Below are 15,496 nucleotides of genomic sequence, written 5' to 3'. Positions count from 1 at the left end.
GAGGCCTGGTGTCTGTTCCTGCAGGGCCACCTAGGGGCCACCTCTGGGCAGGTGAGCCACAGGCTTCTGGCCCCATCTTGCTCTTTTACTTATTTATTTATTTTGAGATGGGGTCTCGCTATGTTGCCTGGGTTGGACGCAAACTCCTGGGCTCAATCCATCCTCCGGCCTCAGCCCCTAAGTGGCTGGGACTACCAGCGCCGCCACCACACCTGGTCCTCTACCTTTTCTTGTAATAGTGTTATTGACATATAAATTCACATACTGTACAACTCACCCATTTAAAGTGTATGATTCCATGAGTTTGGGTATATTTCATTTTTAAAAAAAACTGGTATAATATATATATAAACTGTGGTATAAAATATATATATATATAACAAAATTGCCATTGTAACCATTTTTAAGTATCCAATTCAGAGTGTTACACTCACAATGTTGTGCAACATGTATTTTTCCAAAACTTTTTCTTTTTTTCTTTTTTGAGACAGAGTCTTACTCGGCTGCTCAAGCTAAAGTGCCGTCGCATCAGCCTAGCTCACAGCAACCTCAAACTCCTGGGTTCAAGCAATCCTTCTGCCTCAGCCTCCCGAGTAGCTGGGACTACAGGCATGCACCACCATGCCTGGCTAATTTTATATACATATACATATACATATATATATATATTTGGTTTTCCAGCTTATTTCATTCTATTTTTTAGTAGAGACAGGGTCTTGCTCTTGCTCAGGCTGGTCTGGAACGCCTGAGCTCAAACAATCTGCCCGCCTTGCCCTCCCAGAGTGCTGGGATTACAGGCGTGAGCCACCACACCTGGCCTGTTTCCAAAACTTTTTCATCAGCCCAATCAGAAGTGCCCTTCCTCTATGCTCCTGGTAACCTCTGTAATACTCTTGTCTGTGGATTTGCCTCTTCTGGGCATTTCACGTAGATGAACTCACATGGCACATAACTGAGCGGCATGTTTTCAGGGCCGATCTCCACCATATGTGGTCTATAGATCGTTCCGTTTCCTGGCTGAGTGCTGCTCCTCGGCATGGACAGTTTGTCCACCATCTGCTGATGGACACGGGATGTCCCCAGCTTCTGAGCAGCCACCATCTTGCTCCACCTGTGTTTGCTCTTATAAACTTGGGTTTTGGAGGAAGAAAGATTGAAACCTGCCCAAGTATCTGCACACCAAACTCCCACGGCACTGGGAGAACCCTCCCCACCCCACCCGAAATGGAGACCATCCTTTGCCTCCAGGCCCCAGCCAGAGCCCCGCTCAATAAATGCTCTCCCACACCCCGGCCTAACAGACCCTCCCCCCATCTCAACAGTACTCCTCACTGTCACATGTTTTGTAAACCTACTCCACAGCATTTCTGTGAAACTAAGTCTACTTTGTATTTAATCTCTTCCTAATAATTAGTGGGATTACTCCGATTTCAGGCATCTCATCTTGGAGCTTGGTCCGGTATTGCCAGGCTGGAGGGACAGGTGGGGCCTGGAAGCCCACCTGGCCCAGGTGCTGGGGAAGCTCCCAGTGCTGAGGAAGAAAGTCCTGTGGGGCTGCAGGTGCCCAGGAAGGCCGCGCAAGCCAGTGGGCCTCAAGTTCCTGGGCCTGGCGGCAAACCCCACAGGTAGGTGCGGGAGTCACCAGGCAGAGTCAGGTAGGAGCAAGCTGTGGAATCAGGGCCCAGAAAGGGGTCTACCAGAACCTTCTGGAGAGCAGCAGCGCAGGCCAGGGCCTCAGAAAGGTGAGCTCACCACTGATAATCTGGGGCTGAGTCTGTTGCGGCTGGAAGTACACCAGGCTTGATCCCTGGAGTTTTCTGGAAAGTTCAAAAAAAAAAAAAACCTGGTCATTCAGTGTGTCACTGGACATATAATTTACAAGGGTTTAGAAATTGGGTCAGACTTGCATTGTACGTGAACCAAGTTATAAAATCTCCCAGGGAATGGGAGTTTTCTCAGGCTCATCTCCAAAATAGCAGAGAAGGGGTCTGGCATGCCCAGGGCAGGGCTCCCCGGGGTTGCCCGGAACCCCCAGGCCCCACTCCCTGGCCCTAAGCTTTTCACTTTCTCCGCTGCCTGAATTGCTTCAAGTGAATTGAGCGCCTACTGTGTGTCAGGCGCGGCTCCTGGGCGAGCAAAGTAAAGTAAAGCGCGGCCCCAGGCCCGCACCTGTCCGGCAGGTAAGGTCTAAGTGGCTAAAAGAACGAGAGAGGACCCCTCCGCTTCTCTGGGGAGGTGCAGAGACGGGCGCCGCTCGTCGTCCCGCCGGCTTGCTCCACCCCAGCGCGGGGGCTGCGGCAGGTGCCAGCGGCGGCAGGTGCGGCAACAGGTACGGCTGCAGGTGCAGCGCGCGTCTTGGCGGATGTGTTGGCGAGACCGGGGCGAGAGACGCTGCTCCGGGCTGGCCGGCAGAGGGCGCACACCCCGCTGGCGCTCGACTGGAGGTAGGTGCGCATGCGCCCGTGGGACGCTTTCCGGCAGCGTGGCGGAAGGAGTTCTCCGTTTTGCGCCGTTTGATGACACCTACGCGCGGCGCCCGGCGGCAGCGTGGCAGTCATGGCGTCGCCCTTCAGCGGGGCGCTGCAGCTGACGGACCTGGATGACTTCATCGGGCCGTCTCAGGTGGGCCGCCCGGGTGGGCGGACGGCCGTGCGCGGGGAGCGGCCCGGGGTAGGCCGAGCCAGGCTGCGCTTGGTCCGCCCCTCGCGTGGCGGGAAACCCCACCCCGCCTCAGTTTCTTCCCCTGAGAAATGAAATACGAATCCGAGTCCCCGATGCCCTCGAGGCCACCAGCGACCCCCGCCCGGGGCCTAAGGCGCTCTGGCCCGTTTCTTACCAACGGGGAAACTGAGGCCAGGGAGGGCTGTGCCGCCGACCCGCTCACTGTGCCCCGGTGTCCAGGCGGCCACCGGGGAGGGTTCCGGGGTCGCAGGTTCGCGCCGCCCAGCCTAGCGGGGCGAGCAGAGCCCGGGGACGGGACTGTGGCTGGCCGCTCCGCCCTGCCAGGCCTCGGCCCCGCGCTGATCTACAGTTTGTTCATCTGCATAAACAGGCGGTGACCCCCGCTCAGCCTAGAGAGCAGGTGGGATGGTGGCTGGAAGGAAGCAGGGCAGTAACTGCTCAGTAAACACTTGTGCTCCACGCCGCCCTGGGGCCAGACAGCTCCACTACATTGCAAGTGAGGCTGGTGCCGCCCTTGTCTGGGTGTGCCTATCGAGGGCAACAGCCCTGCGGGCCAGAGCTGGAAGGGCCAGAGTTAAGGAGAGGAGAGTGGGGCTGCTCCGCAGGGATAAGCTGGGGCAGGCCTCCTGCCAGGGCTGTCTGGAGCGGGTGGTTTTAGGGAAGGCAGTGGCCTAGAGAGAGAACTTAAGGAGACTGGGAGAGAAATGAACTTTTTTCCGGGCACTATGCAGGGAGGCGACCTCCATCCAGTCTTTTCCAAGCAAAGCATTCCTGCCAGGCCCTTGGCTTCCTCTTAGTAGCCAGTGTAACACGATGGTCACAGCCCCGTTCATGTTTAGGATGAAGATCAGGGCTGGCAGGCGTCTCTGCAGATGTGTGGTTTGCAGGCACTCTTAGCACTGGCCTTCATGCTAACTGGGACCTGTACAGTAAGTGGCCTTCAGTGGCAGCAGAATGTTAGAAACCTGTGCCCAGGTTTCTCCCAGTGGGCTAAGCAGCCTGGAGCTGGTGCCACTGCTTCTGTGGCAGGAGACGGTGGGACCAGCCTCCATCTCTGAGTGCATGGCTCAGGGCAGCACTCCCGTGCCACGTGGCTGCCTGCCTTGAAGGGCCACTTCCGTGGGAACCTCTGCCCACTCACAGGCTCCGGTTTGGGTCTCTTCCTGGTGTAGGACTGCATCAAGCCCGTGAAGGTGGATAAGAGGCCGGGAAGTGGTGTAGCCAAGATCCACATCGAAGATGACGGGAGTTACTTCCAGGTTACCCAAGTAAGGCCCACGGGCTTCGCCACAGCCCCTACCTCCGCTGGTTGGAAACACGCTTTCTCTACTTCATCCGCTCAGGAGGGCAGTGACCCTGAGGCTTTCCACATCTCCCCAGTCCTTCCTCACTGGTCAAATGCACCTACCACCAGGATGCCGGGGGTCAGGGTGCCCGGGGAGCAGGGAGGGGGAAGGGGAGGCAGCCAGGCTGAACAGAAGGCTTGATTTGTTCTGCGAAGGAGGCTCTTTTGCAGGATTGTGGGTCCTGTCTGCTTCTGATTGTGTAAGGTTTTCCAGTTCAGACTTTTCCTTAGATAATATCTATTTCTTCTAATTAAGTGACGATGAGATCCTGATGAGGCCAGGCCAGGTGGCGCACACCTGTAATCCCAGCACTCTGGGAGGCTGAGGTGGGAGGATCGCTTGAGTCCAGGAGTTGGAGGCTGCTGTGAGCTATGATGATGCCACTGCACTTCCAGCCAGGATGACAGAGCGGAGACTCTGTCTCCAAAAATAAATAAATAATTTAAAAAGAGATCCTGATGAAACAGTGTTAAAATTCACCCCCAGCAGTCTGCCATTTAGACTCTAAAGAACACCTTCCCAGTCCCGATGCTCAGCTCACACAAGGAGGCTGGGCTGGGGACCCTTCCTGAGGAGGGAGGAACTGCAGGTGGCTCCTGGTGCAGGGGGCGTGCAGGTCTCTGAAGGACACACAGCAGAATCGAGTGGTCGCAGGAAAAGAGCTGGCTATTGGCTCTGCCCCGGAGTGTGACGCTACAGCACACTCCGGAGCCTGGTGCAGTTGGGAGCACCTGGCTCTCGAGAGGGGTCCCATGAAGGAAGGGACCCAAGGAAGCTGGTGGGCCCTGCTATCCAGCCATCCAGAGCTGCAGCAGTTGATCTGAGGAGCTCCTCAGCCTCCGGCTCGGCACAGAACTGCCGCTGGTGCCTCTGGGCCTTCAGGCAGCTCCAACTGTAAAAACACGGGTTAAAGCTCTCTCTTGTCTCCTGTGGCCCTCTGTCCTTTCTCCCTTCATCCACCCTTGGCTTCCCTCCTCCTCTGCCGTCCAGAGCCTCGCCTTTGGCCCTGTCCTGTCCACAGCCCTGTGACTGCAGCCTGGGACCCGCAGGCCCCCCCACCCCCACCCCTGTAGGTGGCAAGTTGGCTGCTTCTCTGCGGATTGACAGCCTTGAGCTTCGTTCTTGTGTTTCTGGTGTACTGACCTAGTTTGTGCCAAAAAGTAGAGTTTGATGGCAACATGAAAATCTAGAATGTATGTAAGCATTTTTGTAATATTTAATTTTTAACCAGCTGGAGCAAGAGTGAGACCCCCGTCTCTACTAAAAATAAAAAGAAATTATTGGCCAACTAAAAATATATCGAGAAAAACAAAATTATCCGGGCATGGTGGCGAATGCCTGTAGTCCCAGCTACTCGGGAGGCTGAGGCAGGAGGATCGCTTGAGCCCAGGAGTTTGAGGTTGCTGTGAGCTAGGCTGACGCCACAGCACTCACTCTAGCCCGGGCAACAGAGCGAGACTCTGTCTCAAAAAAAAAAAATGTAATTTTTAAAACACTGAGTGGCACATACACCCGGGCTGCTGCCCTGTCGGCTGTCAGCGGTGTTGAGAGCAAGAGCTTCCTGTGGACCCGGCCGTCCTGAAGGCGCCATTCTCGCTCCTTCGCAGGATGGCGGGACCCGCAGGCTGGAGAAGGCCAAGGTCTCGCTGAACGACTGCCTGGCATGCAGTGGCTGCGTCACCTCCGCGGAGACCGTGCTCATCACGCAGCAGAGCCACGAGGAGTTTCGAAAGGCGCTGGGCGCCAACAAGGTGAGGGGTAGGCGGCCTCCAGGACCCCGCTTCCACCTGGAGTCCAGCCCAGCGGCCTGCGGCCCTTTTTGTCCGGGGCAGCTCACGTCCTGAAGCTGCTGATCCTCCGCCTTCAGGAGACTCCTGCGTTTTAGGTCTTGCTGGCAGATTACTTGTCAGTAGTCCCCACCACTGAAAGCGTCAGGCCCGAAACTCTGGGTCCTGAGTGCGTAGGTCACGGTGACGCGCCCCGGTGGAGCTAGCGCCACCGCGCAGAACCGCCAGCATCCGGCTGCTCTGGCCCCGGGCGTCTGCGCAGAGCCTGCCAGGTAAGCGCGGCCCCCTTGCCTTTCAGACGGCAGCCCCCGGTCAGCAGAAGCTGGTTGTCGTGTCCGTCTCGCCACAGTCCAGAGCGTCCCTGGCCGCCCGGCTCCAGCTGAGTCCTACGGACACTGCCAGGAAATTAACCTCCTTCTTTAAAAGACTAGGTAGGCGAGGCCCCGGGGGGAGCCAACGCTGTAGCTCCGAAACACGCTGGGCGCGTCGGGCACTTCCAGCCGCCGAGGCAGCGGCTCATCACTCAGCCCCGAGTTTGGACGCCACAGAGTCTGCATTCTGGGCCTGACGCAGCTGAGGTTTTTGTTGGGTGTTTGTGCCTCTCGAGAGAAATCCCATCTGAATTCTGACCTTGTTCTTTCTCTGAGTCCGGGACTCACCCGCTGCTCATGCTATCTTTTTTTTTTTTTTTTTTTTTTTTTGAGACAGAGTCTCATTCTATCGCCCAGGCTAGAGTGAGTGCCGTGGCGTCAGCCTCACAGCAACCTCAAACTCCTGGGCTCAAACGATCCTCCTGCTTCAGCCTCCCGAGTAGCTGGGACTACAGGTGCGCCACCATGCCCGGCTAATTTTTTCTATATATGTTTAGTTGTCCTGCTAATTTCTTTCTATTTTTAATAGAGACGGGGTCTCGCTCTTGCTCAGGCTGGTCTCGAACTCCTGAGCTCAAATGATCCACCCGCCTCGGCCTCCCAGAGTGCTGGGATTACAGGTGTGAGCACCTCGCCCAGCGTCTCACACTGTTTTTGAGCCAGTGTCATTAAAGCACATTTTCCAGGTCTTTCTTGGGTTCTGGCTCGGGGCAGTTTTGGTTGGGCAGGAGCTGGACTGGGGAGGGATGTGGGCGTCTGGAGCCCCCAGCGAGACGGGTCCCAGTGCCGGAGCGGCTGGCAGCCCCACCCTGACAGAAAAGGCAGGGGAGCGGACGCAGGTGTCCTCTGTGCGCCGGCCGCAGGGTAGTGCCTTCACCTGCAGACGGCCCTATGGCTCGGCGTCCACCCGCGACTGGGTCCCTCACACAGACGCCATGTGGCTCCACCTGGCCTGCGTGTGGTTCGCGCCTGCCTGACCCCTGTCTGGTGCTGGGAGCCCGACCTGGCGTTCCAGAGAAAACCCAGCCTGGGGCAGCCCCTGGTTCCTCAGCTGACAGGTGCAAACCCGGCACCGCCACAGCAGGAAACCCGCTCGAAGATGTGAACTTACAGATCACGGGCAGGGAGGGCCGTCCCCGGTGTGCAGGACAGAGAGTCAGAAGAGAGAGGGGGGCCTGTGAGCCAGCACCTTTGCAGGTTTCCCACGGAGGGGGTGTAGTTGGTGGGTTTCGAACGAGCAGGCGTGAGTTCCGGGGGCCCTGTGGGGTAGCTGCACAGTCCGTGAGGGGTGTGGGCTGTGTGCATCGGGGGGCCGGCCCAGCGGGCTGCATCCAGCCGTCCCTTAGCGGGTCACCAGGGAGCAGCATGCAGGGCAGGTGTCTGAGGAACGGGCAGGAGGCAGAGAGGGTGACTGGCCCCGCCGTGGTGTGGGGGCTAAACCTGTATTCACGGCGGACGCCCAGGCTACGTCACAGCACAGGAAGTCACGCCACGGAGGCTGACACTCGGGGGCAGGATGCAGGCGCTGAGCCCCGCTCTCGGGGCTGGTCGGCGGTGCTGCCCCGCTGGGGCCCAGGCGCTGTGGTGCTGGTCCCGGCCACGGCTCGAGCGTGGGCGTCCTGGGTGGGCTGAGTGGCTCCCGCCTTCCAGGGGTGCACCTCGTCTTCGACACGGCCTTCTCCAGGAACTTCAGCCTGCTCGAGAGCCAGCGGGAGTTCGTGCGGCGATTCCGGGGACAGGCCGACTCTGCGCAGGCCCTGCCCGTGCTGGCCTCCGCCTGCCCAGGTGTGCAAACAGCCCCTCGGACGGTGGGAGATGCGGGTTCGAGCAAACCGGAAACTTGACGCGATGCTGACGGCTCAGGGCGGGTTCTGGGAACGACAGGTGGGGGGAAGTGTGGGCTCCGTGGCCTGGGCCGGGAACGTTGGCCCAGGTGGGCTCCCGGAAGAGGAGCTGCCCTGGGGTCTCGGAGCCTCCTGCACTCGCTCCAGTCCCCCAGAGGGAGGTGACCGGCAGGCTGATCTCCGTGCTGGGCAGGCTAGGGCAGGAGCGTCCTCAAATGCCGTCGTGCTGTCCCGGGCACGTGGGCCCAGCCCCGGGCCGCCGTGCCCCCTGCCAGCTCCCGCGTGCCCCGTCCCGCAGGCTGGATCTGCTACGCCGAGAAGACCCACGGCAGCTTCATCATCCCCCACATCAGCACGGCCCGGTCCCCGCAGCAGGTCATGGGCGCCCTGGTCAAGGACTTCCTCGCCCAGCAGCAGGTAACAGCATCGGGCGCCCCGGGCACGTGCCAGGCAGCGGCCGCAGGTGTGTGTGCCGGCCAGCCGCCACGAGGCTGCAGGAGCCACAGAGCCTTTGGCCGTGGCCGCGTGGCAACGACTCGGCGTCTCGTGGCGGCTGCCCTGTGGCTGCCCTCAGTCCAGCACTGCCGGCCTCCTGCCGCCGAGGCCCCCTCTCTCTCACTCGTCGCCAGGGGTGTCCAGGCCTGGTGGGGAGCAGGAAGCCAAGGTCAGCCGGGTCAGGGCCCCCCCGCAGCCCCTCCCCAGGCCCCGCACACTCCCCGAGGCAGGATCTGAGGCTGAGGCCACACGACCAACAGGGGAAGGAGGGAGGTGGCCCCCTGGGGTAACGGACGCCTGTCCTGCACCATCTCCCTCCCTCTGGCTGTGGCCCACTCCCCCCACACCTGTGCTTACGTCCGGTCCACCGTGACCTGCGCCCTCCTGCTTGGCCTGCAGGAGGCGCAGTGAGCAGGCCTCTCCTGCTCCACCCGGGAACACGGACGCGCTGTGGCCGGCGTCGTTCTCCTGTACAAGCCGGCCCGTGGAGTCCGTGGCACCCACAGAGTCATCAGGGAGGGTGCGGGCGCGCTGGCTGCGAGGCTGGTGATCGTGTTCTGGCCGCCGGGCGGTGGCAGCCACGCTGTCCTGTGCCGTGGTCTCCCACCTCCCTGGTGGGCTGCAGCCACTTTGGCTCCGGGCTGGAGAGTGACAGCCGCCTCTGTGCTCCTCCACGCAGCACCTGACCCCTGACCAGATCTACCACGTGACGGTGATGCCCTGCTACGACAAGAAGCTGGAGGCGTCCAGACCCGACTTTTTCAACCAGGAGTACCAGACGCGAGACGTGGACTGCGTCCTCACCACAGGTACGGTCCCGCCACGCGGCCTTGAGCCCGCTCGGCCCCGGGTCTGCACAGATGGCACTTGCCGGGGTCCTGCCCATGTGTGCCTCCTGGTCTTGCCGCCGGCCGCTGACCCACCGCTGGGACCTGTGGCTGGATGGGCCCCTGGCCCCTCCTCGTTTGCTCTGGGATGAGTCTGTGGGGAGATGGGCGAAGACGCTCCATCCAGCCCCTTGGCTCATGCGCGGCCACCCCAGTCCCACGTCGAGGGGCTTCACGGCCTCCCAGACACTCACAAGACAGGGAACTGCCTGGCATGTGGCGCCCGCAGTCCAGCTACGGGGAAGGACGAGGTGGAAGGATTGCTAGAGCCCGGGGGTCGGCGGCTGCTGTGAGCTGTGGTCGCACCTCTGTGCTGCAGCCTGGGCGACACAGCGAGACCCCGTGTCTGGAGAAAAAGACAGAACAAGCCACCCAGGAGGCCGGACAGGCGGGCCCTGGGAGAACACTCGGCCCCAGCCCACCACTGCACTGCCCCTGGGTGGACAGGAGGCGCCTCCCCCCAGGGTCCTCTGCGGTGCCGTGGTTCTTTCTCACCCCTGTGGCTGGGCCCGTCCTCCTCCCACGTGCCTACCAGGGTGGGCGTTGGGGTCCTGGGCCAGGGATGCAGATGGCCAGGGACGCAGAGGACTTGGACGTTCCCCTTGGTCTGTTTGCATCCGAGTCCCAGCTACAGAGAGCGCTGTGGTTTCCGTCTCACCGCAGGGGAAGTCTTCAAGCTGCTGGAAGAAGAAGGCGTCTCGCTGTCAGAGCTGGAGCCAGCCCCCCTGGACAGCCCGTAAGTCACGGGGTGGCGCCGTGCGGGGTGGCAGTTGGGCACCGAGAACCTCGGCTGTGGCTGCAGATGCTGCCTAGCCCCACCCTCCTCCCCCTCCCTCCGTGCACCCCCCCCACGGCCCATCTTGGTGTCCCCAGAAGCAGCTGAATTCATGGTAGCCACTTTTTTGTTTGAGACAGAGTCTCGCTTTGTTGCCCAGGCTAGACTGAGTGCCGTGGCGTCAGCCTAGCTCACAGCAACCTCAAACTCCTGGGCTCAAGCAATCCTCCTGCCTCAGCCTCCCGAGTAGCTGCAACTACAGGCATGTGCCACCATGCCCGGCTAATTTTTTCTATATATTTTAGTTGGCCAGTTAATTTCTTTCTATTTTTAATAGCGATGGGGTCTTGCTCTTGCTCAGGCTGGTTTTGAACTCCTGACCTTGAGCAATCCTCCCACCTCGGCCTCCCAGAGTGCTAGGATTACAAGCATGAGCCACCTCGCCCGGCCTCACGGTAGCCACTTGCTGATGGTCCTCAGAGCTCTGTGCAGGTCCGAGCTCCCCGGACGCAGGGGCAGGACGTCCGTCTCAGACACACCGCAGGTCCCGGGGGCATGACGAGCCATTCTCTCTCGCCCTGCGCTGTGCTGAGGCCCTGCCCTCCTCGCCCAGGCCCGGCGGCGTGTCTGCGGAGGAGCCCACCAGCCACCGGGGCGGGGGCTCGGGCGGCTACCTGGAGCATGTGTTCCGGCACGCAGCACAGGAGCTCTTTGGGATCCACGTGGCCGAGGTCACCTACAGACCGCTGAGGTCAGTGGGTGGGTGGGCCCAAGTGCCAGGGCTGGGGGGCAGCAAGCCCCAGCGTTTCCTTAGGCCACTGTCTTGGCCCTGGGTCCTCTCGCTGGGGTGGGCTGGGTGGAGGGTGGCATCCGGGCTGTGGGAGTGCGGCCTGGGTCCGGATCTGCCCTTCACGGGGCGCCCGGCACAGGGTGTGCGTGTGACGCCACATCCCTAGATGGGGGTGGAGAGCCGGGGCTCGTAGCCGCCCTTGGGGAGGGGGATTCCCATCGTGCAGACAGGGAGACTGAGGCAGGCGAGAGCACCTGCTGGACTGGAGGAGGTGAGAGAGTGAAGACAGGGGAGGGACCAGGCATCTGGGCCTCCCCTCTCGGGCGCTGGGTGACCAGCCCGGTCCGTGCCCCCAGGAACAAGGACTTCCAGGAGGTGACCCTGGAGCAGGAGGGCCGGGTGCTGCTGCGCTTCGCCGCCGCGTACGGCCTGCGCAACATCCAGAGCCTGGTGCAGAAGCTCAAGCGGGGGCGCTGCCCCTACCACTACGTGGAGGTCATGGCCTGCCCCGCAGGTAGCCCCCCGGCCGCGTGCGCCAGGCGGGAGGGGGCAGAGGGGGGGCGCCGGGCCCCCCAAGCAGCCGGAGGCGTGGGTGGGCGGGTGCTGACCCCGGCGCCCCCTGCCCGCCCCGAGCAGGCTGCCTGAATGGCGGAGGCCAGCTCAAGGCGCCGGACACGCCAGGCAGGGAGCTTCTGCAGCAGGTGGAGAGACTGTACGGCGCGGTCAGGACGGAGGCGCCCGAGGACGCGCCTGGGGTGCGGGAGCTGTACGGGCGCTGGCTGCAGGGCGAGGCCTCGGAGCGCGCCGGCCGCCTGCTGCACACGCGGTACCACGCCGTGGAGAAGACCAGCTCTGGCCTCAGCATTCGCTGGTAGGGGGCCCTGAGGGTCTGCCGGAGCCCACCTGTGGCCAGCCGGGGCTCCCAGGAAGGCTCACAGGTGCCCGGCAGCAACGTCACATGCTCCAGGGCCCCAGCGCCCTCCCGCCAAAGTTGGAGTGAGCTGCAGAATGTGCTGGAACCACATGGGAGGGGGAGCCGGCTGCACCCAGGATGGCAGCCAGGGCCCGCCGCGGTCACTGCCACCACAGGCCCGGCTCCCCTGGGGCTCCCCACTGGCTCTGCCTGAGTGGGGCAGGGAGTCGGGAGGTTCTGTGAGGTTACAGAGCCTCTTCCAGCAGCCCAGGGCCGAGGCCCACGGCACTGCCCCTGCGCCTCCAGCTCACCGTGACCCAAGTGTCTGGGGGCAGAGCAGAGTGGGCGCCTCGCGCCTGACTGCTGGAGTCACCCCAGAGTCACAGTGTAGACAGAGGGAAACGGGGCGGGCCCTGCCTGGCAGGGAGGGGTGCTCAGTCCCCCGAAGCCAGGTGTCCACTGTTAGGAAGCCGTGGTCCCCAGGCAGGCGGAGAGCGCTTCCGTTTTCTGGGCCGGGTCTGCTCTCAGAGCAGCGGGCGTCAGTTGGCGCCCGGCTTCCCTGGCTGAGTCCCCTTCCCCTGGCTGAGTTCCCGCCAGGCCTGTCTCCACGGAGCTCCACAGCTAATAAAGGCGCCCCCTGCTACCACGCATCGCGAGCCTCTCTCTCGCAGCGACCGCCGTCATCGAGAGAGGGAGGCTTTCAAAGCTTTATTCACAGCTCAGAAGCCCGGTGCACCCAGCAGGCTGTGTCCCGGACACCCAGGCCACGGGGCCCCTACAAAGAGGCCCTGCGGGTCGTCCGCCCCGGGAAGGGCCAGAGGCGAAGCACCTGCGTGCTGACCCTCTAGGCTGGTGGCCAGCGGGGCAGGGCCTCGGAGGAGGGCTGAAGGTGGCCCTCTCGGGTCCAGTCAGCCGGTGGCCGCAGGAGGGAGGTGGCTGTGGACACCGGCCCCACGAGGCTCCTCGAGTGGCTCACTTCTGCGGGGCGGCGCTCAGGAGCCCCCACTGCAGCGCGAGGAGAGCCCGTGCCTGCGGCTGGAGCGGCTCGGCCGCCTGCTCAAAGCTCGCCCGCTCCCTGCACAGTGCCTCCAGGACCTCGGCGGGCACCGCCTTGCCCGTGAACTTGCGCACAGGCTCCTCCCTGCGGGGGAGGGGTGCGGTGGGGCATAGCTGTGCTGGTCGACCGGCTGCCCGTGCCAGGGAGGATGGGGCCAGGGGTGGAGGGTGCTTAATGAGCGGCTTTCCCCAGTGCCAGGGACACTCAGCCCAATAAATCGTCCCCAGACACCTTCCTAAGTTTCTCAGTGACTGCCGAGGAGGGCAGGGAGACCCTGGGGCAGGGTTCTGGGCCTCCGAGGCTGCAGGTGTGGCTCGGGCCCTGCCCCAGGACAGCCCCCGGGGACAACAGCCACACTCACGCCACCCTCAGGAAGGGGTTGTAGAGCAGCTCCTCGCCCAGAGTGGATGGTACCGTGGGCACGTCATCCTCATCCCTCTTCTGGAACGACCACAGGCCCTTGTCACAACCCGGCCTTGTCTGACAGCCCCAGGCAGCTTGGCTCTGGTCGCCAAGGGAGCTGCGGCAGGACAGCGCCCCCTCCCCCCCAGGCCTGATCCAGGTCTGGTAACCGGAGGCCAGGCATGGCTGGCTCCCCTGTGGTGCCGCCCCTGGGTCCTGATATCCAAACCCCAGGAAGAAGACACCTGTCCCCTCCCACCCTCCCATTAAGAAGGGAAGGAGTGGCTGTACCTTGGCCCAGCACAGCTTGGCCTGCACGTGGTCGTTGCAGGGCTCCACTTTCTGTGCAAACTCGAGGTTGCTCAGCGTGTGCTCGTGGCCACAGAACACCTTCTGGAGAAGGAAGGTACTCAGTGGGTGCAGAACGCAGCCCGAGCAGAGGTGGGGGACGTTGCTCTCTTTGGCCTGGCCCCTGGCGCGCCAAGCAGGGGGGACCCTCACCGTCTCGGGGGGCAGGGTGCCCAGGGTCTCAGCCAGACTCTGGTACATCTGCAATGCGGTGCCCTCCAGGTACCAGCCGCAGCCGGCCACCGACAGGGCGTCCCCTGGGGGAGGAGGGCGGGTCAGAGGAAATGGGGCGGAGCTGGAGGCAGGTGGGGCGGGCGAGCTCTGGGCTGCGGTACCCGAGAACAGAGCGGGTGGGTCCGGGCATTCGTCCTCCCACAGGAAGTAGCTCATGTGGCCGGAGGTGTGGCCGGGCGTCTGGAGGCAGCGCACGTGGATGGCCCCAAACTGCGGTGGAGGGGCAGGCGCACCTGTGAGACTGGGAGGGCCCGGAGCGCCCGCCCCGCCCCGCGCAGCCCCGGGCGCGCACTCACCCGCAGCTCCTCGCCGTGCGCCAGCCTGCGCGTCAGCGCGCAGATGCGCTCGTCGGCGCCCATCACCGCCAGCCCGGGCCGCAGCCGCGCCAGCTCCGCGTTTCCCCGCGCGTGGTCCCTGCGGGGCAGAAGCGGAGTCGCGTCTGGGTCAGGCGGGAGTGCCGTGCTCGCGCCTCGGCCCGCCCTGCCTGCGCTCACCAGTGGTGGTGGGTGGTCAGCACGGTGGTTAGAGACACCCCTTCCCGGCCCACGATCTCCAGCAGCTGAAAGGGACAGGAGTTATGACGACACCGACGGTCTGGGTGGGCCAGCCCCCTGCCCACTGGGGCGCTGGGTCCGGAGTGCACAGGTCCCCGGGCGGGCCGGGACCCAGGGCAGCGCCGGTGCCGGGGGACAGCGATCCAATTACTGAGCGCCCAGCGGGTGCCGGAACAGTGAGGCGCCAGAGCATGGCAGAGAGGCGGCCCTAACTTCAGGGGAGTCCCAAGACAACCGAGGAAACCTAAACGCCAATGACGACCAGAGAATACCCGCCAAGGTGGTCGGGGGAGCCTCTAGGAGGACAAGGCTGCCTGGGCCTGCAGGGGTCTCCCTCCCACGGTGTGCCCTCACCCTCTTGGGCACGGCCACGTCCACGGCCACTGCCTCCCGCGTGTGCTCCTCGATGACCAGGTACATGTAGTTGTCCTCCAGCACGGGGATGACCTTGACCTTCATGGTCGCAGAACTCGGCCACCCCGCGCCTCCTCCAAAAGAGGCCCCCCAGCCTACTGAACCCCTTCTTCGGGCGGGGGCTCTGCTTGCCACACCCTAGGAAGGGCTGCGTGAGGCGGGGCCAGTCCCCCCACACACTGGGGGCCAAAGAAGGAGCCCTGCTCCCCGCCCCCTGGAGTTTCCCGGAGCGCTCGAGTGGATTCCACGCTCCAGGCCCCGGTTACGGCCCCGCCCCCGGGCTCCGCTCCGCCCCGCAGCCCCCAGTTCAGCCCCCGGTTCAGCCCAGCCCGCCCTCCAGCTCCGCCCCCAGCCCCGCGGGCCACGCCTTCCCCGGGCACTGCCCCGCCGCGGCCCGACCCGGACCGCCCGGCTGCCTCGCCGCCCCCTCACCCGCACGGCTGCGCCCACAGCCTGGAGGACAGACAGGCGGAGGCAGGCCTCGCGCCTCCGGTCACGGGCCTGCTCGGAGCGCGGCGTCGGCCCGGCAGCCGCCAACGGCCCCCGCCCGCGGACGCGCCCCGCCCGACCGGAACCTGCGCGCAGCTGGACCTGACG

At 63.3% G+C, this 15,496-nt stretch overlaps 2 protein-coding genes and 1 long non-coding RNA gene across 7 annotated transcripts; 1 reads left to right on the top strand and 2 right to left on the bottom strand.

Moving 5' to 3' along the window:
* The first annotated feature begins 2,499 nt into the window (after positions 1–2,499).
* On the top strand, positions 2,500–13,178 carry CIAO3 (cytosolic iron-sulfur assembly component 3). Its single transcript, XM_020281383.2, has 11 exons — positions 2,500–2,622; positions 3,855–3,950; positions 5,636–5,779; positions 6,114–6,246; positions 7,837–7,971; positions 8,329–8,447; positions 9,205–9,334; positions 10,076–10,148; positions 10,801–10,938; positions 11,334–11,491; positions 11,614–13,178. Exons 1-11 carry the CDS (start codon positions 2,557–2,559, stop codon positions 11,850–11,852), a joined length of 1,431 nt encoding a protein of 476 aa, XP_020136972.1. The 5' UTR covers positions 2,500–2,556; the 3' UTR covers positions 11,853–13,178.
* LOC105856293 (uncharacterized) lies at positions 8,441–10,076 on the bottom strand. Of its 2 annotated transcripts, none has more exons than XR_002221634.2 (4): positions 9,945–10,076; positions 9,607–9,758; positions 8,873–9,506; positions 8,441–8,671 (listed from the first exon to the last, which is right to left on the bottom strand). It is a non-coding gene; the product is annotated as an uncharacterized LOC105856293 (long non-coding RNA). The 2 variants fall into 2 exon arrangements; XR_001147062.3 differs by having other exon boundaries at positions 9,607–9,732.
* HAGHL (hydroxyacylglutathione hydrolase like) lies at positions 12,584–15,476 on the bottom strand. Of its 4 annotated transcripts, none has more exons than XM_012737849.3 (9): positions 15,332–15,476; positions 14,840–15,037; positions 14,426–14,490; positions 14,228–14,345; positions 14,033–14,141; positions 13,851–13,954; positions 13,641–13,742; positions 13,309–13,388; positions 12,584–13,031 (listed from the first exon to the last, which is right to left on the bottom strand). In XM_012737849.3, the coding sequence occupies exons 2-9, from the start codon at positions 14,942–14,944 to the stop codon at positions 12,863–12,865; spliced, it is 852 nt and encodes a 283-aa protein (XP_012593303.2). In that variant the 5' UTR covers positions 14,945–15,037; positions 15,332–15,476; the 3' UTR covers positions 12,584–12,862. The 4 variants fall into 4 exon arrangements, with proteins under 4 accessions (XP_012593303.2, XP_075851035.1, XP_012593306.2 ...); XM_075994920.1 differs by having other exon boundaries at positions 14,840–15,023; positions 15,332–15,472; XM_012737852.3 differs by having other exon boundaries at positions 14,840–14,973; positions 15,332–15,472.
* Positions 15,477–15,496: the final 20 nt, after the last annotated feature.

The sequence above is a fragment of the Microcebus murinus genome, chromosome 19, assembly GCF_040939455.1.
Source record: "Microcebus murinus isolate Inina chromosome 19, M.murinus_Inina_mat1.0, whole genome shotgun sequence".
NCBI lineage: Eukaryota > Metazoa > Chordata > Mammalia > Primates > Cheirogaleidae > Microcebus > Microcebus murinus.
Note: the sequence above shows the minus strand (reverse complement) of the source record. Positions and strands in the feature narration are given on the sequence as shown.